Raw genomic sequence first — 27,578 nt, 5'->3', positions numbered from 1 at the left:
AAATTATTTAAAGCATTTATTACTAACCTTAAGAACAGGAATTCTGAAATAATCTCTGCCTAAATCATATTTGATTATTCAGTAAATAAAATCTCAAGTTGCAAATTATTTAAAGCATTTATTACTAAACTTAAGAACAGAAATTCTGAAATAGTCTTTGTCTAAATCATATTTTATTGTTCAGTAAATAAGATCCCAATTGTAAATTCAGCAGCATAGTCGATTGTAAGTCGTCTTTTGACGCAATAAAGAAGGATCGCAAAAAACATTAAGAATTTTTGCCATATTGAATAAATTTTCTTGACAGTTACAAACAAAAAACTGTTTAAAATTTGCACAAATTTGTTCGGCCGTTCATGAGCCTCTTAAATGGTCCATATAAACGTGATCCTTTCTTTCTCTTACACTTAAAAGTTTATTTCTGGTACATTGAGAATAGCTGTGCGAATATTTATACCGAGAAAGTAGCATCAAGTCATCGTTGTCAAAGAAATAGCACGCTCGAGAGAAAAAGCGTTTCTTTCAGGGATGAAAAAAAAAAAAAAAAGAAATTGGAAGAAATACAAAGAGAGAAAGGCTGAAGAAAAAAAAACGGGAAACAGAAATCATGAAGGTGGAGAAGATTGTGTTGATTCGGCTTTGTCTTAAAATAGCTTTAAACCGCTACAAGTTAAAAATATACCACGCGCCGTTTAGTCTAATGTTGAACAGACGAACGGACGGAACAGAATAAAAAAAAGCGACGCTGATAAATAATACCTTTCACAATAGGAATGAATTTTACAGATAATTATAATTAAATTGTAAAATAAAAAACGTGCCTAAATTTTATGTCTAAATATCTGTACTTTTACGTCACGCAAATATTTTTTTATATGTTTCTTTAAAGTGTATAATACTGTTATTTTTTCATCTTAATGTTAACTTTCAATGTTGTTGATAAAGAATTTAGTTAAGAAAGTTTAATATACATTGTAAAACCATTCTAAAATTAGCAAATCAAAATTGAAATATTTTAAGTATTATATGAGTTTTTGACCACAGATACAAATTTAAATCATTATCAAATTTAGATGATAAGTTAAAATAATTAGTGCTTAAAAATTTGAAGTATTATTACACAATAATTTTATATAAAATGCTTTTTATTAATAATATTTTATATTTTAATATACTTTAACATAAAAGATGTTTTTTGCTTTCTTAAATTGTAATTTCTGAAAAAGCTTACTTAATTACGATTTGTTAAAGATAATACATTCACTTTAATGGAAATAAAAACTAATTGAGCATTAATACAGATATCTCTCTATACTTGTAAATGCACTAATTTATTAAGGCGAAATCTAAGAATTAGTACGGATATAGAATCACATATTTTTCTATGATAAAATGTAGATACTTTTTCGACGAAAAATTGCGAAACTGCTTTTGTGTGAAATTGGAGATTGTTATCTTTTCAGCTTATATCTGCGGATATCTTCTTCTTGAACTGATAATCAACATCGTAGTTCGGAATTCTATTCTTGTTTGCACATTTTGAGAACACGTATCTTCTGGGAATTTGCTTGTTATAATACGCAAACACATCGTGAAAAACAATGTAAGTGATGATAAAAATTAAGTCTTGTAATTACTTAATTAATTTCAAGAATATGTTCTGTTTTCTTAATTATTTTATCTTGATTGATTACATTAGAATTTGTTAATGAAATTATCATTAAATGATTGGCATAATTTCTTTCTTCCTTAAATTTTATATAAAAAGAATGTAAAGAATAATCAATTTCTTTTGAAATTAACTTATACTTATTGAAATAGTGAGTTATTTTATTGGAATAGTGATGCAATGTTTTTCACAATTAAGCACGCTAACTATGTAAAATAAACCATGAATAAGCAAGCAGATTAAGCACATTGTTTATATAAAACAAAGATGATAGATTTCTTTGGACAAGATATAATACCAAGATGCGAGATTAAAGGTATTGCAATGATAATTTTTCTGAAACAATTTAAAATTGTAGCCTTCTCGCGAAAAGATATGAATCAGCTTTCGCAGATTTCATCACCTATTGCTAGAATTTAAGCAAGTTGATGCTTAAAACAAATATCATGATGTGTCATTTGGATCAGTTTACAGATAGTGAGGTGGCGATACAATAATAAAATCACACATTATTTGTTGTTTAATAAATATTTTCCTATAATTTAAGAGTATTTAAAATTATTTTATATATATATACAAAAAATATCGAACACATATAAAAAATGTTAAGCGATCCGATTGATACTGTCCAGATAATATTAAAAAAATTAAAAAAAAATTTGATAACATGATATGAAATAATACAAGATAAAATAAATTATGATTTTTTTCATAATTTACATATGTTTTGATTAAAATTTGTAGCTTATTATTCACTTAATAACATTATTCAGTTACTGGAAACTACGGCATGAGAGCATGAATATTACATATGAATATATCAGCAAATTATTTAACAGATTATGTTATATAACGATTAATAACACTACTTTTTAACTTTTTTTAACTTTTACTTTCTTTAAAAATTTATTCCGTGTTCATTCAAAATTATTAAACTCGAGGAAAAATCTTATTCTGAATATCTTTATAGCAATTTTATTTTTGATTGAATATCTAGCGGATATTATTTAGATGTATTTTCCACGCTAAAAACAAAGAAAGTTTTTATCACAAAATAGAGTAATGACTTTTCTTACTAAGAAGTTGAAAATCATATTAATTTAGTGTCATCAATCTAATAAAGATAAAGTTTTCATAGAATTCATTAAAGCAGATGTCATTCATAAAGAATTGAAGCACACCAAGCTTTTTTAGATTGCTATTTTTCCTTTCTCTGTAAATATTATTTGTTTCTTCCGTCTCTTACACGCAATAATACGTCTGGTTAAGTTAGACTTAAATAATTAATGTATTGCGCTAAAACAATGTTATCAATACGGTTCTTTGCTAGATGCAAATCTTGCGATTTCCGGTAGTTTCCCCCGCGATGCGTTCTCCGAAAAGCTCGCAAAGCTGGACACGCGCCAAGTTCGTCGTCATCTTTGTGGTTTTCGTGGTCTTCGTCGTGGTCGGTGACGAGGGCGTGCAAGAGAGCCGACGCCAACGCCTGGTGTCGCTTCTCACCCTGGCGGTAGTCGCGATGCCGGGCTGCTCTCAGTGCGCCGCGCATCCTCGGACGTGCATCGTGTCGGTCTAGTTGCGCTCGCGTGTGAGCGGTTGAGACATGTGATTCATCGCGCGACTGCGGAGAGAGACGAAGAGAAAAAAAAAATGACAAGAGGAGATCCTACAATCGTCGACGGCCTAAAGTGGTAAAGATCGATCACCATGCGCGGCAAGTCGATCCGGGAAAATCCTTAATTATGCGAAAAGGGGAAAGAGAAGAAGGCGTGAGAAAACGCCGCGATATCTCGGAGCAATGTCTCAAGACGGAGGAAATACGCGAATTATCTCTGTGATATAATCACGTGCGATTAAAGGGCAGAGGTTATCGGGTATCGAAAAAGGGGGATAATTACGGCTAAGCTCCGGGGGGAATGAGATATGCAGGCGAACATATGGGGGGATAGATCGGCGGAGATGTTTATGCTTCTCCTCGAGAAGACTTATGCAAAACTATCTATAATTAATCGTGGGGTAAAATAAATCAACGAAGAGAGAGGAGTGATTATCGCCCGTGGAGAAAAAAACTGATGCTTCTATTTTGAAATTCTCTAAGGGTGCACAATGTCTCGCTATTTTATCCTTAACTTTTCCGTGGCGAGTTAAGTAACATTAAATAATTAAATTAAAAAGTAACACATTTGTATTTTTTAACGGACAAATAATTATACCTATGTTGCTCTCTCTTTTTTGTAAGGATAATAAAATATCTCAAATACTGGATGTACAAAAAAATATAACGTATTATTGTTATTTTAAAAGTAGATATATTCAATGTAGTTTAAAAACGACTTGTGTGTTATTCGTATTTCATTCAAACTCGTGATATTTTGAAAAAATTGTTTTTGTTTTAAAATTCTTTAAAATAAATGATTCAATTATTGCCGAGAAATGAGAATCCTCAATTGGAAAAAATAGACAAAAGAGTGCTTTATAAAGATAAACGGTTCAATTTAGAGTCTCAAGTGTTAATAAAAAAGTGTTAATAAAAAACAGGTTAATACTTAACATATTTTGAAATATTATATAAACATGATATTATTTGTTTATTTTGATTTTTGCGTCTGAATTAGATCTTAATAATAAAAAAAAGTTTTAAAATAGGAGTTATTAACAGCAGCACCATTGAGTAATTCAATTAATGTTTTATAACAATTGCATCTACAAGATAATAATTATTAAATAATATATATATAGAGTAATTATTATTACATGCGAAAAAACAGGGAAGCATAACTAAAGGATTATTTAATTTTATACTATAGATGTGAACAAAAATAAAATTAAATGAAATTAAAATAACTACAATAGCTAAAATAACTTGATTTATATATATTTTTGTTATCTTTTTAATGTCTGTATTATAAAAATCCAAGTATCATTTATTATGATAATGATACAACAGTTAAGGTAACGATAAATTATGAGTGGCGAAAGTATCAAAGTTTCATAATAATGGTGAATAACAATATCTTTTACGACAGTTTATAACTTTGATGTCATAATGTAGAATTATGTTGCGTGAGTACGTAAAACGCTTATGGTTATCGATTTAATGTACAATATCGATGAGAAGTCTATAAGACCTTTCTTTACTCTTGTGTCAGTAAGAAGAGATAAAGCTTGAGTTTCTCTACTTAATCTTGCTTATAATAAACGCATTCTTGCGTGCATACATAATCTCTCAGAGGAAAGGGCAGTACTTTAAATAAAGCTTGTTTTGCAATATTTCACGTTTATTGAAGATATTTCTTTGTTAATATTATTTTGTAGATGAGAATTCTCTGTAATTGTAATAGCAGACGTAAAATAATCTTATATTCCAGAAAAAAATATTTTTTTTGCTATTTAATTTGCCAAAAATGATAAAAAATTATAAAAAGCAAAATATAAAATAATAAAAAAAAAAATTCTTTGTTAATTTTTTATGTTCCTTTATTTATTGTTCTTTATTCCAACAACTAAAAAAATATATAATATATTTTTTAAATTAGTGGCAGATATAGAGGAGAAAATATTAAATATATTTAACATAAAACATTAAATTGATATTTTGTGTTTCAACATTATCGATATAACATAATTGAATTTCAATGTAAAAAATATTTGTTATACATAATCAGATAATTAATTAGACTATATTATTTTATAAAACTACAATGCGCATGCATAAAATATTATTGGGATGAAAAGATTATTACTCTCAACAACAAGACACATTTAATTTCCTTAGTACTCTGTTGAGCTTTAAAATAAATTGCATGACAGAAACAAACTTTATCCAAGACAGAGCACAATAATAAGGTGTTGTCGTGAAATTGTATTGGTACAGGCTGAGCTTACTTTTGTCAATACTCGATTATAGTTGCTGGAACGTCTTCGCGCACCGATATCTTTCCGTTGTATCCCGTTCACTGTTCACTAACTCTTCGACAGTTTCGACAGCCTATACAGCTGTCTTTCGATTGCATCGTGTTCCATGAAACTTCGGATGCTGTTAACTCGACGTACTTGATATTGTTATCGATCTTTATCTCATTTAATCAGAAACAGTTTCCGATCGCGTAAATCTGCCAATTAAATTTGACTAATAGTAAGCCTAACATTATTTGTCCAAACTAATTTCAAAACGCAAATTTATATTTTAAATTGGAAAATTATATGATTAATAAGGTAAAATGGTAAATGGTTTATTTTCTTAATTACAGGTTATAATATTTATGACATTATTTATAATTATATATAATATCATTTATAATTTATTTATAATCAAATTATAATAAATAATATAAAAAATTATTTATTACAATTAACATATATGTATTAATATACATGTAACGTAACATAAAGTTAATTTTAAATAATTTATTTGGATGTTATATGATATATACAATTGTCTTTCCCAAATTATATTTTTATATAAAGAGATTGAAGCGGCATTTATTACACATTTGAAATATTATTTTAATTAATTTTTTTAAGTAAAATAAATGTTCAAATCTGATTCAAAAGAGACTGTACGGTATTACTAATATTTATATGCGCCTTCAAAGTCATGATCGCAACATGCGGGATAATCGAGTCATTAATCGACGGGGTTGGTCTAATTAGCACGCGAGCTCACTTCCTGTGGGAAGTACCGACGGCAAAGTAACGACGGCAGAAATGCGAGAAGGGAAACGAGCATAAAAAAAAGAAACATAAACACCAGCTATTTCACTGATTTTAGGAGAGGCATGATTTAAAGCTGCCGTAATTACCCCGTCCGTTTCATTTGCGCGCACGTGGCCAAAAAAGAATTCAACTTCCTATATTCTATTTGTAGAACCAAGGAGAGCGTGAGGCTTTCTTTCATACGAGACAAAATCCGTCGATGTGACGTCGTGCCATTCTCACGCAATTCGTTCGAGGATACCTTTTCTCGAGTGTATACTTGGCACTTTTGTCGATAATCGAATCTTACGAACGGATATTCCACGACACTCATGTTAGAGAAACATTCCGAAAATCATACGTGGCACTACGTTTTCCGCGAAGAACTTTGAAAGAAATAATTGCAAATAAAAACGTCTGCAAATGTTCGTGTTTTGTAAGTGTGAAAGAGAACAATAATAAAAATAGTGCTCAGTATAAAATGAACAATATAAATTATACAGCACATATATAGTTCTCAGTACTTTGTGATCAATAAGTAAAAAATGAGAATAATATTTCAGCGAGATTTTCAAAGGTAATCCGCGGAAAAGAAGAAAATTACATTGGGAAATCCGGATAAGAGAGATAATCGCAAGATATAATCGTCAATATACATAAGACAAAACTTCCGGATCGTAATCGGTGAACTTAAATAGAAGAAACAGTGGTGGCAATTTGAAAGAATGGCGGACTCGCTTCGCCGGAAGACTAGATCGGCTTCGATTTGTGCCCCGGGATTTTCGAGTATGGAGCAAATGTTGGAAGCTGTGCCACCCTCGGGAGTCCGAGAAAGGGAGAGAGGGGAACGGGAAAGAGATAGCGGCAGTGGAACACCGGATAGTAGTACACCCACGAGAAGACGAAGGCCAGCTACAAGATCTCAGAGCGCCCGTGTTTCCGGCGGAAATAAAAGCATCCGTCGCCGTGCCGCTGCTCAAGGTAACGGTAGTGATGGCAGGAATGGGAGATAAATAACGTTGCGTAGGAGTTTGCCTTCTAATTTACATTTATAATTCTTAAAAGGGTTTAGAGCTTCACGAATTTTAAAAAGTTTAAAATTATATAAACAAAAGCATTATTGACTAATTTGTTAGTAATTGATAGTTTCTTCTTTAATTTTTAAGGCAATCTGAAATTTGTCGATTATTCTGTTTATCAATAATTCATTTTTCGCTTTGTGAATGACTACATATTCGAATGCTTGAGTTGTCAAACGATTGTTTCGCGTGTCTAGCTTTCTGTCAATAATCAAGATATGAATAAATCTGAGATTAAATTACCGAGATTAAATCTCGAGGTATGTGAAAGTCTATTTCACGTTTGCGTGGCGCGGTGACCGGACATGACTTTGACGGCGCCCGATAAATTCGTGGGTACGTCATCGATGACGTACAAACCCTTCTGGCGAAAGAGCAAAGTGTATTCAGAAGCTTACAATATTGCATCGGTAATGCGCTTTAGTCCCGCGTGAGTTCTTGAAATCATTGCGACTGCTATTCTCGTACATAGATTTGGCTAGTAGGTCACTGACAGTCTGAATACGTTTCATCGTGCCACGACGTCTTCGTAAGTTTAGAAACTAGATAAATTCGCGTTGTAAGGTGTTTTCGCTTTCCTATACAATATACGTTGAGAAATAAGGAGATATATATTAACAAAAAACAAAAATAATTAAAACAGTAACTGTATTATTTGTATACAATGTAAAATAAATAAGAGACTACGAGTTTTAATTAATTAAATTCTCCGCTACTGTTTGTTAAACTTAAAACTTTAATAAAATATTTTTAAACAATATTTTAATCTTCCTTGGTATATGATATATTTTCTTGGTATATATTTCTTATTATTATAAATATTAATTATCACAATTTTAAATTATATTTAATTGATTATTTAGATTATGTTTTCTATCATAAATGTAGAATTCAATTCTGATTCCAAAGGTTATTTTCAATCGCGCGTGTAGCGGACAACAAAGGTTTTGCTTCCTTGAATTTTTAGGAAAACGAGCGAATGAATTTATCTGTTCGATAAACTTTGCGATTAAGTGAAGCAGATATTCGAAAATGTGTTCCGCGATCTGAGTTCGCTCGTCTCTCTTTTCACGTCGTTTAGGTTTATTCCCTGGCTCTCTTATACTTATATCACTTGGCTTTCCACGTGCTAACTTTGCGATGTAATAGGTGTAATACCTTTGAAAAATGTGCTCCGTTCTTTGCTTTACTCTCGAGCGTTTGCTGAAAAAAACTCGATCGACGCGCAATCGGAAACAAACACATTCGTTCTCTATTCATTGATTATCAAGAGTTTTTTAGAATAGTTTTATCAGCTTTTTTTTAAATAGGTTTGCGTTTTCTCCATTGTAAAATCTACATATTTTTGCAGCAACGTATTGCACGAAACAATGTATTTCTGTAAAAATTAAACTTTTTTTTCACGAAAAGATAAAAATCAATATATTTTTTCTATATAAATGTATATATTATTATTTTACTTTTACATAAAATGCATGTACATACAAATAATATTTGAAAACAGATAGTCTAAGGTTAGTAATATAATCATAAAAAGTTTGGTGCATATTTTAGTTATTTATAAATTAAAACGACATAATAAATTATTACATTTTATTTTAATTCCACATTCTTTTTAAGTAATTATGTTTTAGTACTTATATTGCGAAACAAAAAGTTTTAGCGTAATTAACTTGCGGTTAATCAATTTGACTTATTAATATAATTGAAATTAAATCAAGCCATTAATATCAATTGATATTGATATTATATTTTGAAGATCACCTGCATATGGTGTACAATGTTATCATTATAATTTGCTAAAGGTGTTGCATATTTTTGTGGTAAAGCTTTTACATCTACATCCGGTATCGAGTATATGTATCTTGCCTATGTCGATTTCAGCCGCCGCCCATCATCATCATCATCATCATCATGAAGGGGGTATGAAGTCAGCTCACTGCAGCAGCGAACCCAGACTCACCGAGAATGACGTCAGTCCGGGGATTAGAAGACGAGGGAGCCGAAGGGGACAAAGTATGCATCACACACATCAGAGGAAGAGCAACGCCTTTCTGGACGTGCCCGACGTCTCGTCTCAGATGCCACCGCGAGAGGAAGGCGAAGATGAGGATAGTTACAGGCTCCGTAGCTTTAGTCTCACCAGTAAAGGTCAGAAATAACTCTCTTCCATTTGTTGTAAACGTAAACAACAGATTTTACTTTTTACATAAAAATATCGGAGTAAAATTTCGGCCTGGATTATTTTGCGCATATGATGAATTTGATAGAAACCCCATATTGGATAAATATGTGACGTGAATTGTTTATTAAAGGATTAGAAAACAGAGTAACATTGGGGATAAAGATGAAATAAGATAATTAAAATAAATATAATAAAATGACAACACGTATAATGTAAGCTTCTAATGATAAAATTAATAGTTATTACACAAATGTTGAAAAAGCGATCAATTCTCACAAAGTTATAAAAAATATGTGTAATAACTATGAATTTTATTATAAGGGACTCGTTATATATCGTTTTACTTAATAATAAATTAATTGATTCTAATACAATTTAGAATCTCGAAGTTTTGAATCTTGAAGATAAATATATACTGTATCCAGACGATATCGTGTTTTTTGGTTTTATATTTTCTTAAGGGATGATTTAAGCTGCACATTTTAGGATCTTTGAGTAGGCAGATTTTTAAATCTCCATGTTTCTTGACTCCTCTGAGATCTACGCATTATATAATATTTTATTTAAATTACCGAATTTTGCAATATATCAAATATTTCTGTCGAATAATTTTCATGTTAAATTTTTCTTATCTTTATAAATATTTTCTAGATTCTGCTTCTCATTACTCTAGTTTTCCAAATATTTCATAAATAATTGAAGTATGCTTAATAGTAAAAGCGATATAAACTTTTTTAGCGTGTGTACGGTTCGCTATTTTGCATAAATTATTGTTAGCTTTCAACATTGTACAAACATTCTAGATTTACCACGAAAGTATCGGTAATTACGTGGGCGAAGCAACTGTTGATTTTTTGAATAGTTTCGTAATGAGGTACAATGTCAAACAAATCGATTAAATGATTTTACGGCATACCATTAACTTCATGAAATACTGTTTATATTAACAGTTTTTATTTAAAATTGCAATTATTTAATGAAATTTATCCATATTTTACATTGATATAGAATGCGCTATATTAATTTATAACAAAATGTTCCAATAATTGTGTAAACACGTGATATAAGTTCACAACGAATTTCGGTTGAATTTTCAGGATAGAATATCTTAAACAATGTGTGCATCTTTTTAAACTTTAAAATTTTTTGTATAATTAAGAGAAATAAAAATCAATCTTTTCCTTTTCTCTTTTGTTATAAATTTAAAAATATAATTTTTAATTTTTAACATTTAACTGAGTTACTCTAAACTTCAAATTTTAACTCTTATAAAATAGTTTACTAGAAATAAACAGTAGATAGTAAATAAAGAAATAGATTTTGCTGATGATACAAAAACTAATATGTTAACATTGAAACAAGATTGCCATTTTTTATTTAATCCTCTTCTTCTACATATTTAAACAAAATTCTAGCAAATCTTAATCTTATAACTAAAACATTGCGGAATTTATTTAGACCATCGCGTTGTTTATGGAATCGCGAATAATCCACATGGAGGTAGAACGATAACAAAAATACATTTAAAATATATTTACTCGTATTTATTCAGTCGTTATATTTCTTCTGCGAGTCTGTCTCGTATGTGTAGTTTATGAAAAGCTGAACCAGAAATATATAAGTGAGAAAAATAAAGTGAGAGAGAGAAGGAGATTCATAGCAGGAAAGAGAACATCGATACAATCAAGATAAACAAAAATAAAGTAGTTATAGTTGACGTCGATATCTACAAGAATCTATTCCAAATTTGACGAATATATAAGCGTGTAAATATCAGTTACGTGTATATGTAATATATACATGTTTATCTAATACCTCTCTCCAAAATTCTAGCAAATCTTAATCTTATAACTAAAACATTGCGGAATTTATTTAGACCATCGCGTTGTTTATGGAATCGCGAATAATCCACATGGAGGTAGAACGATAACAAAAATACATTTAAAATATATTTACTCGTTGTATTTATTCAGTCGTTATATTTCTTCTGCGAGTCTGTCTCGTATGTGTAGTTTATGAAAAGCTGAACCAGAAATATATAAGTGAGAAAAATAAAGTGAGAGAGAGAAAGAGATTCATAGCAGGAAAGAGAACATCGATACAATCAAGATAAACAAAAATAAAGTAGTTATAATTGACGTCGATATCTACAAGAATCTATTCCAAATTTGACGATTATTTTTAAATTATAATTAACGTATTTTTTAATGGATGTTATTAAATTTTTAATTTAAAAATATGTTACATACATGTTAAAAACTAGACGTTAAAATTTTAGAAAAAATAATTTCTTTATATATTTTCTTCTCTCTCTCCTTCCCCCCACCGTCTCTCTCTCTCTCTCTCTCTCTCTCTCTCTCTCTCTCTCTCTACAGAAATTAACTTCATAACTTGGTCAAAAAATCTGTCATAGAAATTTAATGCTATTAAAGCGAGATATCGTATATAAACGTTTCCAATATCCCGCATATGGTTGATATTCTATCCGATCGCTTTTGCATTGTGTAATTCTACTGTTTTGCTCTTTGATAGTTCTTGGAACGGAGATGAAATGCAGTGCGCAAAGTTAGCGATTGAATTTACGTTAAAGTGATATGGAATTCCTCACCCAGTTCAGATTGTTTGCTTACCTGCTTGTTAATCAATCCCAGGAAGTTCCCGTTTAAGAACGAAACATGCATTCTGGGCGAAGGTAGTGGTTTAGGTCAGCAGATAAATCAACAATAAGGCCGCCTTGACCTATCGAGATAAACAATTTCTCGAAATTCCTCTGCGATATTGCTTGCCATTATTGTTTTACTCTATACAAATAATTTAATAACAATACAAACTATGATCTGATGCAGTTGATCTGAATCAGTTTGCATTAACGATTCTCTGGTTTGTTTTATAATTGAAAACAAAGTTTTATTGAACGACGCTATGCAAATTTCAATCTGCATATAAGTCTATTTTTTTCTATTGTGTTGGTTAGATTGGTATTGACATTTAACTCAATGAATATTTATTTATGATGTGTTATATTTAATAATGTAACATAAAATTACATTATGAAGAAGAAACTGTGGATATTGTGTAAATATACATATATATATAATATGCTGTTTTTGTGAAATATTTTTTGCTAATTATCATTTTTATACTGTTAGCAAAAAATGATTATGTGTGTGTATGATTATAGTTAGCAAAAAATATTTTGCAGAAACAGCATATTATATATATATAATATTATACAAAATGACCTATCGAGATAAACAATTTCTCGAAATTCCTCTGCGATATTGCTTGCCATTATTGTTTTACTCTATACAAATAATTTAATAACAATACAAACTATGATCTGATGCAGTTGATCTGAATCAGTTTGCATTAACGATTCTCTGGTTTGTTTTATAATTGAAAACAAAGTTTTATTGAACGACGCTATGCAAATTTCAATCTGCATATAAGTCTATTTTTTTCTATTGTGTTGGTTAGATTGGTATTGACATTTAACTCAATGAATATTTATTTATGATGTGTTATATTTAATAATGTAACATAAAATTACATTATGAAGAAGAAACTGTGGATATTGTGTAAATATACATATATATATAATATGCTGTTTTTGTGAAATATTTTTTGCTAATTATCATTTTTATACTGTTAGCAAAAAATGATTATGTGTGTGTATGATTATAGTTAGCAAAAAATATTTTGCAGAAACAGCATATTATATATATATAATATTATACAAAATGACCTATCGAGATAAACAATTTCTCGAAATTCCTCTGCGATATTGCTTGCCATTATTGTTTTACTCTATACAAATAATTTAATAACAATACAAACTATGATCTGATGCAGTTGATCTGAATCAGTTTGCATTAACGATTCTCTGGTTTGTTTTATAATTGAAAACAAAGTTTTATTGAACGACGCTATGCAAATTTCAATCTGCATATAAGTCTATTTTTTTCTATTGTGTTGGTTAGATTGGTATTGACATTTAACTCAATGAATATTTATTTATGATGTGTTATATTTAATAATGTAACATAAAATTACATTATGAAGAAGAAACTGTGGATATTGTGTAAATATACATATATATATAATATGCTGTTTTTGTGAAATATTTTTTGCTAATTATCATTTTTATACTGTTAGCAAAAAATGATTATGTGTGTGTATGATTATAGTTAGCAAAAAATATTTTGCAGAAACAGCATATTATATATATATAATATTATACAAAATGACCTATCGAGATAAACAATTTCTCGAAATTCCTCTGCGATATTGCTTGCCATTATTGTTTTACTCTATACAAATAATTTAATAACAATACAAACTATGATCTGATGCAGTTGATCTGAATCAGTTTGCATTAACGATTCTCTGGTTTGTTTTATAATTGAAAACAAAGTTTTATTGAACGACGCTATGCAAATTTCAATCTGCATATAAGTCTATTTTTTTCTATTGTGTTGGTTAGATTGGTATTGACATTTAACTCAATGAATATTTATTTATGATGTGTTATATTTAATAATGTAACATAAAATTACATTATGAAGAAGAAACTGTGGATATTGTGTAAATATACATATATATATAATATGCTGTTTTTGTGAAATATTTTTTGCTAATTATCATTTTTATACTGTTAGCAAAAAATGATTATGTGTGTGTATGATTATAGTTAGCAAAAAATATTTTGCAGAAACAGCATATTATATATATATAATATTATACAAAATGACCTATCGAGATAAACAATTTCTCGAAATTCCTCTGCGATATTGCTTGCCATTATTGTTTTACTCTATACAAATAATTTAATAACAATACAAACTATGATCTGATGCAGTTGATCTGAATCAGTTTGCATTAACGATTCTCTGGTTTGTTTTATAATTGAAAACAAAGTTTTATTGAACGACGCTATGCAAATTTCAATCTGCATATAAGTCTATTTTTTTCTATTGTGTTGGTTAGATTGGTATTGACATTTAACTCAATGAATATTTATTTATGATGTGTTATATTTAATAATGTAACATAAAATTACATTATGAAGAAGAAACTGTGGATATTGTGTAAATATACATATATATATAATATGCTGTTTTTGTGAAATATTTTTTGCTAATTATCATTTTTATACTGTTAGCAAAAAATGATTATGTGTGTGTATGATTATAGTTAGCAAAAAATATTTTGCAGAAACAGCATATTATATATATATAATATTATACAAAATGACCTATCGAGATAAACAATTTCTCGAAATTCCTCTGCGATATTGCTTGCCATTATTGTTTTACTCTATACAAATAATTTAATAACAATACAAACTATGATCTGATGCAGTTGATCTGAATCAGTTTGCATTAACGATTCTCTGGTTTGTTTTATAATTGAAAACAAAGTTTTATTGAACGACGCTATGCAAATTTCAATCTGCATATAAGTCTATTTTTTTCTATTGTGTTGGTTAGATTGGTATTGACATTTAACTCAATGAATATTTATTTATGATGTGTTATATTTAATAATGTAACATAAAATTACATTATGAAGAAGAAACTGTGGATATTGTGTAAATATACATATATATATAATATGCTGTTTTTGTGAAATATTTTTTGCTAATTATCATTTTTATACTGTTAGCAAAAAATGATTATGTGTGTGTATGATTATAGTTAGCAAAAAATATTTTGCAGAAACAGCATATTATATATATATAATATTATACAAAATGACCTATCGAGATAAACAATTTCTCGAAATTCCTCTGCGATATTGCTTGCCATTATTGTTTTACTCTATACAAATAATTTAATAACAATACAAACTATGATCTGATGCAGTTGATCTGAATCAGTTTGCATTAACGATTCTCTGGTTTGTTTTATAATTGAAAACAAAGTTTTATTGAACGACGCTATGCAAATTTCAATCTGCATATAAGTCTATTTTTTTCTATTGTGTTGGTTAGATTGGTATTGACATTTAACTCAATGAATATTTATTTATGATGTGTTATATTTAATAATGTAACATAAAATTACATTATGAAGAAGAAACTGTGGATATTGTGTAAATATACATATATATATAATATGCTGTTTTTGTGAAATATTTTTTGCTAATTATCATTTTTATACTGTTAGCAAAAAATGATTATGTGTGTGTATGATTATAGTCAGCAAAAAATATTTTGCAGAAACAGCATATTATATATATATATATAATATTATACAAAATACCCACATTTTCTTCTTCATAATGTAATTTTAAGTTTTTCTTTGATTAAGTAACATTACATTTTTTATATATTTGAGATTTTTGTAAATACTAATAATATTAAAAGATACGCAAAAATGTATGAGAAATTTGCAAAATGCTTAGAAATTGCCTGTCGATGTATTTTCATCGAAATTGCATTAAGTACGCATATGTTTACAGATATCAATGTATGCAATTATTTGCACATGTAATTCGACCGACTAATTATCGCGTACCTTTTATGATTAATCAAGTTAGCTCTGCTGCCTGAGAAGAATCTGTTGATGAATGGATCAACAGTTTGCACTTCTAATACCTCAGAAGAAATTTTTTTCCTGGAATTCTTTATGGAAATATTCTCTTTCTATCTAGAAGCATCTCTTTCATAATAAATGGAATTTTTTTCTATTAGAAAATAAACTTCTGATGTTTTATTTATTTAATAATATTTATTGATATTTGTATTTTAATTAAAAATATTATTTAGAGAAATATAAAATAATTATAAATATAAATATGTATTTATTACACTAACAATTATTATTTATTACATTAATAAATACTTAATTTACGAGTGTATAATTTTTGCTAATATAGCGGTTTTTTGTTCACATAATATATCATAAAATTGGTATGTTTGTGTTTGTATCTGTTAATTATAAATTGTGCACCGTCTTCTGATGGTGATTAAACTTCTTCATTAATGTAAATTTATAAAAGTTTAATCGTAAGTCATTTTATGTTTTCTGACGAGACGCACTTTTTTCACGACATAAAGTATATTTCGACATGCACAGAAATACCACTTACAATCGCAGCTGCTTCTTTAGATTAACATTAATTAAGTTTTCAACTTGATGATGCTAATTCTATTTTATCAGAGAGTAACAGTTTTTATGAAGTCAAAAATATAAGTGAAACGACAAATATGTGTGGAATGGACCTATTATTTCTACTCGAACAACTTTTCAAGTGATCAAATTTATCTTTCATTTCTCACATCTTTTACAGACTCATTTGTCTTTGTAAATCATTTGCTGTCTCAAGCTGATTCATCGTAAATCGAATTCAACCACCTGTTACATTTGTATTGTAGAACGTTGATTTCTTGCCAATATTAATTACGAATTCAATATATATGTATATTGGGAGAATGCTGAAAAATCATTATTCATTTTACACGTTTTTCTTGTCAAAAATGCATGGAACATTAAATTTAAATTTATTAAATGAGAATAGTATATGGCTTAAAAATATCGATATTTATAATTTCTAGGAATTGTTAAAAGTTGTCAATTCATTAAAATATTTTCTAAAAATATTGGTTTAAATCTTGTTATTCAATTCTTAATATATCTAATTATATCTTTGTGTGTATTATCAGATCAAGACAAATTTGTATATTTTTTTTTGTGAAAAAAAGAAATACATCGAGATTCTCTCTATTTCGAAGGATGCGTTTGTTAAGGAGGAATTGTACGAAAAAAAGAAAATAAAACAAGTCAAATAGATAAATGCGTATATAATTATGCAAATTAAAAGATGATGCATTACAAAAACGATGGTGTCACAAACATGCGCGTTAGAATCAAGAAAAGAAGATTGAAAAGAAAGTTTGAGAAAATAAGCGAGATGTTCCTTGACATTTCATCGGTGCGTAAATTCGAGGCTAAAAGGTAATGCAATCTGACACGTACTTCTTTTCGATCTATTACATTTTCACGAGAGATGTTTCCTAGAAGCAAGAGATTTTTGAAAGAAGTATTTGAGATCTAATTGTTTTGGACGCACATCTTACTCGACAACAGTGATCCACGATAATATCACGAGTAAAAAGTACCACGGGCAAAAATATTTCTTGCTTGTATGGTTTAAATTTCTTGAAAAATTTCTAGGAAAGCATGGGAAAACTTGTCTTTAAGTAAGTTGTCTTAAGCAAGTTTCATGTACAAGAAAGATATACATTTATGATATATACATGAGATATTTTTTTCTTATATAGAGCATTTTTTTATTGAAAATATGTATCCATATATCTATATACAGGGTGAGTCATAAGTATGTTTTAAAACTTCGTGAACATGTTCCTGGATAAAAAATATGAACAAATATTTCTATGAATATTAGGCCGAAAACGCTTTGTTATCGAAATAATGGACACAAATAGATTTCATAATGACTGAATTTCAGATCAGATTCTTATCTGCCGGTATTAACGCATTGGTACATCGATGGCAAAAATGCTGTGATGTAAATAGAGATTACATTGAAAAATAAATGTTCTTTATTGGTCATAATTTTATTTCTTTACCTGTCTAAAAATTAAATTCCGGTTTTGACGTGAATGATCTTCGTATATTAAAATATTTTTATCATTGCCATCAGTATTTTATAGTATAAAGAGTATATATTTCTAGTACGCATATCTATCAATTTTCTTGCAACATGTTTTTTATTTATGTTTGTTATTATGCCCTATCTTTCTTGACATATTTCTAGAGGAGAGCTAAATCCGCTTATGAGGGATTCGTATTTCTGAATCTCTGGATTTGTGTATTTACAATATCCATCTTGCCAGTAATCCATATTCTTATCTCAGCATAGCGTACTTTTCCATGACAGAATAACGATTATGCACGAACGAGAGAGACTTTACGGATGCAACGCGATCATTTTCTGTGCAAGATATACGTTAGCCGTGCTTAGATTGCATGCCAATATGCCTTAGACGCATATTAATATCGATGCCAATATAAACTGCAATATAAATGATCTGTCGTTTTATTATTCTTATTTATCATACTATTTCGAGTCCTGGCTGTACATTAAATCTCATCAGATGAGGGAGGCTGATGGATATTGGAAGAAGGGAAATATCAACTGGGAAATCATAAACGTAAGGATATAACAGGTCGAAGCATAAAGCGAGGGTTGAAATTTAAGCGGTCATAAAAGTTTAAGTACCTATGTGCCTAAAGTCCATTATAAAATATACGGAAAATGGTATTAAATATTTTTAGGATTTATTTCTCTTTATAATAATGAAAAGCTTATATCGGGAAAGATACTTCTTCTTCGAATTATATATTCTGTGTACATCCAAAAATTTCGTTAAAAAGACATGGTCATTCAGATTACATTTGATATAAATATGTCTAATTTTGGGATAGTTCTTAAATATTTCGAAATTATTTTTTCGAAAAAAAGCTAAAAGAAAAGTTTCTTATTAACTTCACAGGAAGTATTTCAGATATTTGTCGCAAAGATTTCAAGTTAATTGTTTATTTAAATGTTTATTTTCTCGTTTGTTTATAGTTCTATGTCTATAGGGAAATGTCTCTCATAAAAGAAATGAACAACGAAATAGTGAAGATCGATAGAATGCTCTCTGGACATATAACATATATATATATATACGCAACATATATTTCTATTTACATACGATGTTACGAGATGTCGTGAATATAATTGAAAATGGGATAAATCTTTCAAATCAGTAGTTTAATCAATTTCAAAATTTTTCGCAATTAAAATCATATATATATATATATATATATATATACGTATATATAAATTGCGCTAAAACGTTGCAAAAATGAATTAGTCCGCACAGTGTCAATGTTTTGCCAACATCTGTCAACGTCTTTTTAATAAGAGTTTGCAAACACTTTTTAAAGCTGCGCAAGATAATATAGTTATTTTTTAACAGTTAACAACTAGAAAAAAAAAACGAGCTAAGTGTTAACGTTATTCGATACATTCGATATAATATAGTATTATAATATTGTGTGTGGGTTTTATATTATTATTATTACTTGAAGATTATTATTGCATAAGATGTACGCATTTATAGCATTATATAATTCTTTGATATAATCCTTTTTTATAACAAGTCTTGCAAAGGGTAATTTTGATTATTCTGAGTTAATATTGGTAGTTTACAAAGGGCGCGCCGGCTGCTTTGCGATAAACACATCGGCGGTACAGCTGCTACGATTTATTTATAAGCGCCTCAACTACTGCTTTCGCAGCTATAAATAATCCTATCGGCGTTCTACCTTTCCGCGATATTAGGCGCGTCGTATCTCACCTCGCTGAAGGAGGAAAGGTTTGTTGTGCTCTTATTGCAGACCTTAACCCTCTGTGCTAACAATTTTCTCTCTCATTCGCCGTACTATGATTGCTCTTTCTCAAATACGAATTTGGGTCGATCTTTTTTCTTCGAGGCACGAAATAACGTTCGTAACAACTGGTTATATCAATTTTTATTACACGTCACATCTTCATAATAGATACTGTCTTCCCAAACAATCAATGTAATTTTTTGTTTTTTACAATTTAATATCTTAATTTATTCAACCAAGTTAGAAACATATCGTATAAATTGATTCTACTAACATTTTCTTTTTTTTTGTATTTATACACACACACATGCATAGTATTTATATAACTATAATTCAAATAGTGAAAAAAAGCTATTTTGCATTTTGTTAGAATAGTGAAAATAAATTTAGTAGATTTTATTTGAAAATCGGGAATAAGCGTGAAGAAATAAAAGTTTATTTCTATTTTCTGAAGTAAAAAGTTTATCACTTTATATACCCTTCATCTCTTCTTATACAGTAGGCGTAAATAATATGTTAACACGAAAGTTCAATAGGAGGAAAAACGATTGCATCGTTGCGTATTTTATTGGTATACTTATTGTATGTGCAGAAAATCGTATCAATCTGTTCACATAGGATTAAAATCCAATCGATAAAATAAAATATTACATGTTGCTTTTTGCGACGTCATCATCGATCAATTCCGCTAACTTTCACATTGTGCCTGGTTCACCCACGTCATTACGCGTCAGCTTTTTTTCTACGCTCAATTTAACATTATGATGTCACACTTCTGTACACTTTATTATCATCCCATTTACCATATGTAATAAAAACGTCACTGTTTTACTATTTCTACGTCAACGTAACGACATCATTTTTTTTATTCGTGCCCAACAAATTGTATATCGGTTTCGCCTATAACATAAGAGAGCATACATGCATAGTTTTGCACTAGGAAAAATATCGCTTATTTTAAGGTTTGTTTTTTCTTCCATTGAGAGAGGGAGAGGAGATCTCCTGGGTAGTTCATTTGTTAAAGCAATATTTATCTCTCTTAGCAACAAGGAGTGGACACTGGTAACATTCTCCGACACGGAAAGTTATTAATTACAAGCTTGAACGAACGTGCTTGTGAGCCAATAAAAATTTCTTTCAAGCTTCAACGAGCATTTTGCGCGTTAGATGGACGAGTCCTGACGTGTAGGCGTTTTTATGCGTATGTACGCATGAAAATTGCATCTCCGTGTCTGCCATTACCTCTTTATACTGTTTGACACAATTAAATAACCAATTTATTAGAAGTATATACCGCAGATACGTTACATTATCGGTGCCGTTTTCGTTAGAACTGTGTTCAATAAATATTGTCTATAATTAAATTCATTAAAATTTACGGATTAAACGCAAAACCAAAATAATTTTGCCAATGAGAACATAACTCGGTTAGTATTTCGCGATATTGTCGTATGTTATATATTTTTTGGATTTTTTGTTGCATTAATTTTATCTCCTCTTACATTTGAGTACATATAACGAATTTATAAATGCTTTATATGCATCGTGTAATGAAAAACGAGCATTATTGAGAGCTCGTTCTTCTCAGATTGCTGTTATTCCAATTCCGCCATACTTTACCTTTGTTTTATCAAGGACCATTGCATTCTCGCAGTAGATATAGTCCACTCACTGGTCAGACATTCTATTGTTTCGCTTCGTCGACTCGTATGTACACTCATACCACTTTCTCGACAAATTCATGAAATAAGAACTTTTGTGTCTGAGATAATGTTTTAATTAAACTATGTTTTTGAAAAAAATGCGAATTGTTGACTAATACCTATGTTAAATAAACGTAGTTAAATCTAAATGTTTAACATCCTAAAGATTAAAGCGTACAATTTAAAAGATCTTTTAGTTTTTGGAAATTTAAGCATTTGAAAATTTCTCAAATATAATAAGAATATAAAATTAACAAAGTTTGAATTTAAAATTCAGATAATTAGGAATTATAATATTTATTAAGAATTTGAAAATACAAAGAAATTGATTGATGCTGAGATTATATATCTGAGAATTTTTAGATCCAAATATATGTATTCAAAATCATTTCAACGCAATCTAGCAAAAATTGCCTAGAAAATAGTTTATTGATTAACATAGTGAGAAATATAGCTTCGCGGTAAGATGATGACCTTGTACAAATTCGGTCCGTGAAATCAAAGAACATGTTCTCCCCGATCGTATGTCGAGCTCGTTTTGAAAATCGATTTCGCTTTTCCTGGATGTCCATAAAACATTGCTCGCTCGTGGAAATCCGCGTACGACGACGAAGGCGACGATGGCTCGTAACATTTTACGATTTCCCACCTCGTTCCGCTTTATCACATGTACACAAGACGCGCGTCGCCTTTGCCGCGCGCGATTTTGCATAAATACATATCAATCTTTCGATGTGAGCTGTAGGATGATGCATACCAGCGTGCGGCTCGATCTACGTCAAAATTTACGGCCGACTTGATCCTTCGTTTTCAACGTAATCGCTTTCCGAGGTGAATATTCCCGCCGTAGTTTAAGCATCGACGATTATTCGTCGGGCTTGCAACTTCTTTGAGCCAATGTAACCCATCAATCGATATCTAGAAAGATACTATTTATGTCGTTCAATTTTTTTTTTTTTTGGATTTTTATAAAGTATAATCAAATTTATGAAAAAAAGAGAAGTGCAATGATGCATTTCTTATATACGTGCAGTTATATGCAACTATTTTTCTTTATTTTAAAGTATGCCCACGTATATGCTTTTTTGCAGTAACATTTATAAACTGAATAATCACGCGTGAGAAATAGTTTTTAATAAAGTTTAAAGTTTAATGAGAAAAAAGTTTATAAAATTATATAAAATTTTCTAAGCATATACTAAACCGATATATACATGTAAATTTATTTTAGAATATATTCTATGCATGTAACGAGTGTAAATTTTCTTTAAAAAATCTTTTAAAAATTTTATGTCTTTTTTATATGTGATGTAGTCTAAAACATCTGTATAAAAAATGTTAAATATATTTACATGATATAATAAAGAACAATAACGTCGTTAAGGCAAGTTTGCGCATAACCGTGACAAAATTTGCAAGAACCATGCCGGCAAAATGGCGGCAGGTATTAATATAAATTTCACGCTGAATCCTTCAATCAGCGTTATTTTCTATTCTTTTCTTTCCCGTCGCGAAATAACAAACATTGATTGCCATCAATAAGCCGGTTGATCAGATCTGAAAAAATCGCGAACGACAATTTAATCTGTTAATTTGCTCGATTGAATTTTTAACCTAAGAGAGAGAGAGAACCGGAGGAAGAACCGTTTTGCAACGTGAAACTGTTCTGCTCTCTTTCACTTTGACAAGGAACGGACGGCCAATTCTGAAATATTAAACTGCGTAGTCGTGCCAGCTCCGTTGCTGTTTACGGGTTGGTGATCGTCCTGTTACCTCGGAATGATTTGATTGTGCGTATCGAAATCGATATGCAGATGTTCCGCAGTGACTAACTGAGAGAGTGGGTGGCAAATCTCGCTCCTGCGTTCTCTCAGTTCTCTCTCACATCTGTGCGTATGATTCCGCATAGTTGGCGTTCCGCGGGCGAATCGGGTCTTGCGTCGATGTATGCACGCTCGCGTATCTGTGCGACCACATATGCATATGCACGTTCGGATATATCGATGTGCAACCACACCTTTGTACGGGAACAAACCGCGCGCAGCTGGTAGACGGTAGATTGGTCCCTATAGAGCGATAACCCAGTGGCTATATCACTGCTGGCGCTTTCAAATGCGTTTCCCTCGGCTGCTTAATGGAGTTTGACCGCGACGTTGGACGTTGTAGAAATTCTGCATCGTGTTTGCATGGCGATGCGGCGACTTTGTGTCGCAGGAATTTATCGAAGTCAAGCGCAATAATCAAGATGAATCAATGTTCTTCATTCAACAAGTTGATATCATTTTGACTGTCTGATACATGATTCGCAATCAAATTTCACTCCTATCACTCCCAAGCGTGATAATTGGTTGATTTTGTGTCTTGCTCTTCACTTACAATAAGTAGGCGTATGTAGGAAACCATGAAAGTACTTTGCCGAGAGTAATAACTTTTAGAATTCGAAACGCTTTTAAGCTTATGGGCAACAAAGAGTCCATCTCGCACAATAATATCTTGAAAATGTCAGAGTGCAAAGCTAGCATAGTATACGCGTTGCCGAATATTGTTAAAAATTTGATGAGAGAAAGAGAGAGAGAGAGAGAGAGAGAGAGAAAAGAGAAAATATTTGTTATTAATAACAAATTGTCATATTGTCTTTAAATATTTACATGTATAATTCATAATATTTTTAATACTTAACTAATTATCTCCAGAATTATTAAAAAGTTCTCATATAGATTTAGTTTTTTAAGTATTATATAAATAGAGAGAAAGAAAAATAGCTCATATATATATATATATATATATACCACAAAAAAAAAAAGGGAATTCTTTTCAAACGCTAAAAATTAGGCTATATTCAAACCGTTGAAACTCGGCAAAAAATCATCGTAATATATTAATAGAAAAAGATAAATTATTTTAAGATTATTGCGGAATATATTGCTACTTCACACGTTGAGTATTTTAAGCAGCAAACAAAATTCGTCGTCCAAAAAAAGGATAACCAATAATTTTTTCTTATTGCTGATTGTATATGTCTGTTTTTTCTATCATCAAATTTCTTCAATAGTATGAGACAAATGAAGCATGCAATTTTCTGCGAGAAATAACTTTAAAGACAATTGTTTCTCAATTTCTTTCCTTTTTACATTTTTATCGCGTGTCGTAGATTTTCCATTTTTCACTGACGCCAGTAGCTGGTCATTTTGGAGATTGCAGAAATTCTATTAATTTTTTAAATTGCCTTTCCTTTACTTTTTTCGTGAAATATCATGATGTTACGTTAAAGCAATTTTGAAAAAACATTTCTATAAAAAATCGATATTTTAATTAAATTAGATAAAGTAATTATTTATTCCGATAAAATAATTAAAATTTGTATATTGAGCATAAACATTTTCACATAACTGATTATTATATTATTAATAGCACAATATATACTTGAATAATTAATTACTTATAAAAATTAATGTTTATGTCTATAACTTTTATATATTTAAATTAATGATCCAATATTTTAACATAATCAATGAACTCATTAAACAATCATTTTATGTGAAGCAGAAACACTCTCTCTGCTTGTTTATTTTGGCCTTCTGGCTATAGTATTCAAATTAAAAATAGTGATGTGTATGAAAAAAGACGAGCAGTATTTTTGTTCATTCTTTTTATTGACTCTGGATATATCGATCGGAATGTAACTCGATTTTGTGAGCACGGGAGTGTGTAAAGGTATAGCGGGGCGTTTTCCATAACACGCTTCGCTTGCTGTAAAACTGACTTTCAGACTCTCTAGGCCGATAACCCATCGGATAGGCAACATTAGAGGAAGAACGTGTAGATAGTTTACGGCAGGAATGACGGGGGTGAGATGATCAGCGTCTCGATTAACGCCTCTGATGACTGCCAAATATGCGTCATCAGAAATTTTTGGAATGTGTCATGCGAAATTTAGATGAGATTTAGACGAAAGTGATCTATTTTTATATAGATATAACAGTACAATTATGCTGATTTAATATCATTTTTTCTAACTATTAAAAATATAATATTTTTCTTGAATTTTTAAGAAATTTTTTTACGCAGTATAGTTTTTCTATTCTAAATATATTTGGGACAAGATTGTCTCTCCTAATAATAGAAGTAAGCAAAAGCAGAAATTACTTTTACATCAAAGAAGTAATTTATTAATTAAGCTAACATATATTATTTCAAATATAACAAAAAAAAAACCAAACTTGCTCTATAAGGAAGCAATTATTATTTAAATTATTAAAATTATTAGATATAATAACTTAAGCTATATTTTAAACTATATACATTATGAACTAATAAATGCAACAATAATAACGTGATATTCTGTCTAAAATTTGATAAAGAACTTTCTACACAATTTATCCTGAAAATTTATTCCAAACAATATAAGTCTAAGAGACGCCTACAAAGACGCTTTTACACATCTTGGATCAATGAACATAACGTTTTAAAAGCAACAGAGCTGCAAATAAGCACTCAGCTATAGAATAACATCAAACGCAAAGGTATCAAAAGATGATGAAGTTAATCGCATCGTGAAATCTTCTTCCGAATCATTTCCAACGCGGAAACATCAGATTTAAGTACGCGCAAAACGATTTGGCAGTCATCGTTGATTGCACACACGTCGAACATTTAAACTTTTATTAATAGAATCCACTTCACCTATTCGATAGTCAAATCAGTGCACCTGTATTGCGTTTGTCGTGCCGGCTATTCGTACGTTGAAATCCGTCAGTTTTCACAATAAGCGAATGTGCGACTAAATGAGAACACATTCCCATTTTCCTCTGTGAAATAACTTTTTTTCAAAAGCTCGCACGAATGTATATCGCGGCAATCGAGCCGAGCGTTGCGTGATGTTTTTATCAAAAGCACACATGGAAAATAGAGGTCCCATAGAGAGAGCGACCTGCAGCTCGTTTCTGTCAGCTGACATTACCTTGCAATAATCAATGATGTGCTGCAATCGACACGTATCCCACCTTTCCCTCCAGTCAGATTATATATCGTATAAATAATGATATATATTTATTAAAGCGGTGCGCGTAGTAAAATAATGCATTTTAAAATTTAGATCACGCAAAAAATCATGTTATAAATAAATAAAATAAGTGAACTACTGAATATGAATGGCATTTCAGCCGTAAACAGTAATTTTTTAATTTTTTTGAATAATATTTATTTTAATAAAAAACATTAAGTCGTAATTTTATTATCATTGTACAACCGTAAAAAAAAAAACATCTAGAAACAAAGAATAAAATTTTTCAGAGAAGTAAAAATTTAGAAATTGCGATATTCTATCATATTAATCATATTATCATTTTAAATATTTCTTTTTATTTGTGATAATTATGTTTGTATTACGTTCAATATCACATGTCAATTTTACATGTTATATCACACGAACTTTCACCAAACTGTACCACAGCCGCCGACATACTGTTAAAAATAGTCGATGACGTTAAGAAAGAGAGAGAGAGAGAGAGAGAGAGAGAGAGAGAGAGATGATAAATTTAATATATCGTTTTACTCTTTTAATAATACGTAATTATATTTTTAATTGGGGTTACATCGTGGTGGTAGATGGCTTTCTATCAACGTCTAAAGTCTCGTACAAGTCTAGTCACTTTGTTCACGCGTTACTATAATTCAATTACGAGGGCGGTACGATATATTTCCATTCGTATAAGTGATATAGGTAACCGACAGTAAAGGTCTAGGTCAATTGTAAATGGGTCGCACGCTAAGTTTGCTACCTGTTATTCCAAACCATATAACTTTATACCTTTAAGAAATGAAAGGTAACCGTTATAAAGC

At 29.9% G+C, this 27,578-nt stretch overlaps 1 protein-coding gene across 1 annotated transcript in view; it reads left to right on the top strand.

Annotated features, from left to right (window-relative positions):
• The first annotated feature begins 3,176 nt into the window (after positions 1–3,176).
• The window catches only part of LOC115239302 (GTP-binding protein RAD), a 43,209-nt gene continuing 18,807 nt past the window's right edge, over positions 3,177–27,578 (top strand). Inside the window, exons 1-3 of the mRNA XM_029813765.1 lie at positions 3,177–3,360; positions 6,537–7,345; positions 9,328–9,594. Of these exons, the coding sequence (XP_029669625.1) occupies positions 7,090–7,345; positions 9,328–9,594 (523 nt within the window). The 5' untranslated portion in view covers positions 3,177–3,360; positions 6,537–7,089. The remainder of the gene's footprint in view (positions 3,361–6,536; positions 7,346–9,327; positions 9,595–27,578) is intronic.

The sequence above is a fragment of the Formica exsecta genome, unplaced genomic scaffold (assembly GCF_003651465.1).
Source record: "Formica exsecta isolate Colony F162 unplaced genomic scaffold, ASM365146v1 scaffold37, whole genome shotgun sequence".
Classification (NCBI taxonomy): Eukaryota; Metazoa; Arthropoda; class Insecta; order Hymenoptera; family Formicidae; genus Formica; species Formica exsecta.
Note: the sequence above shows the minus strand (reverse complement) of the source record. Positions and strands in the feature narration are given on the sequence as shown.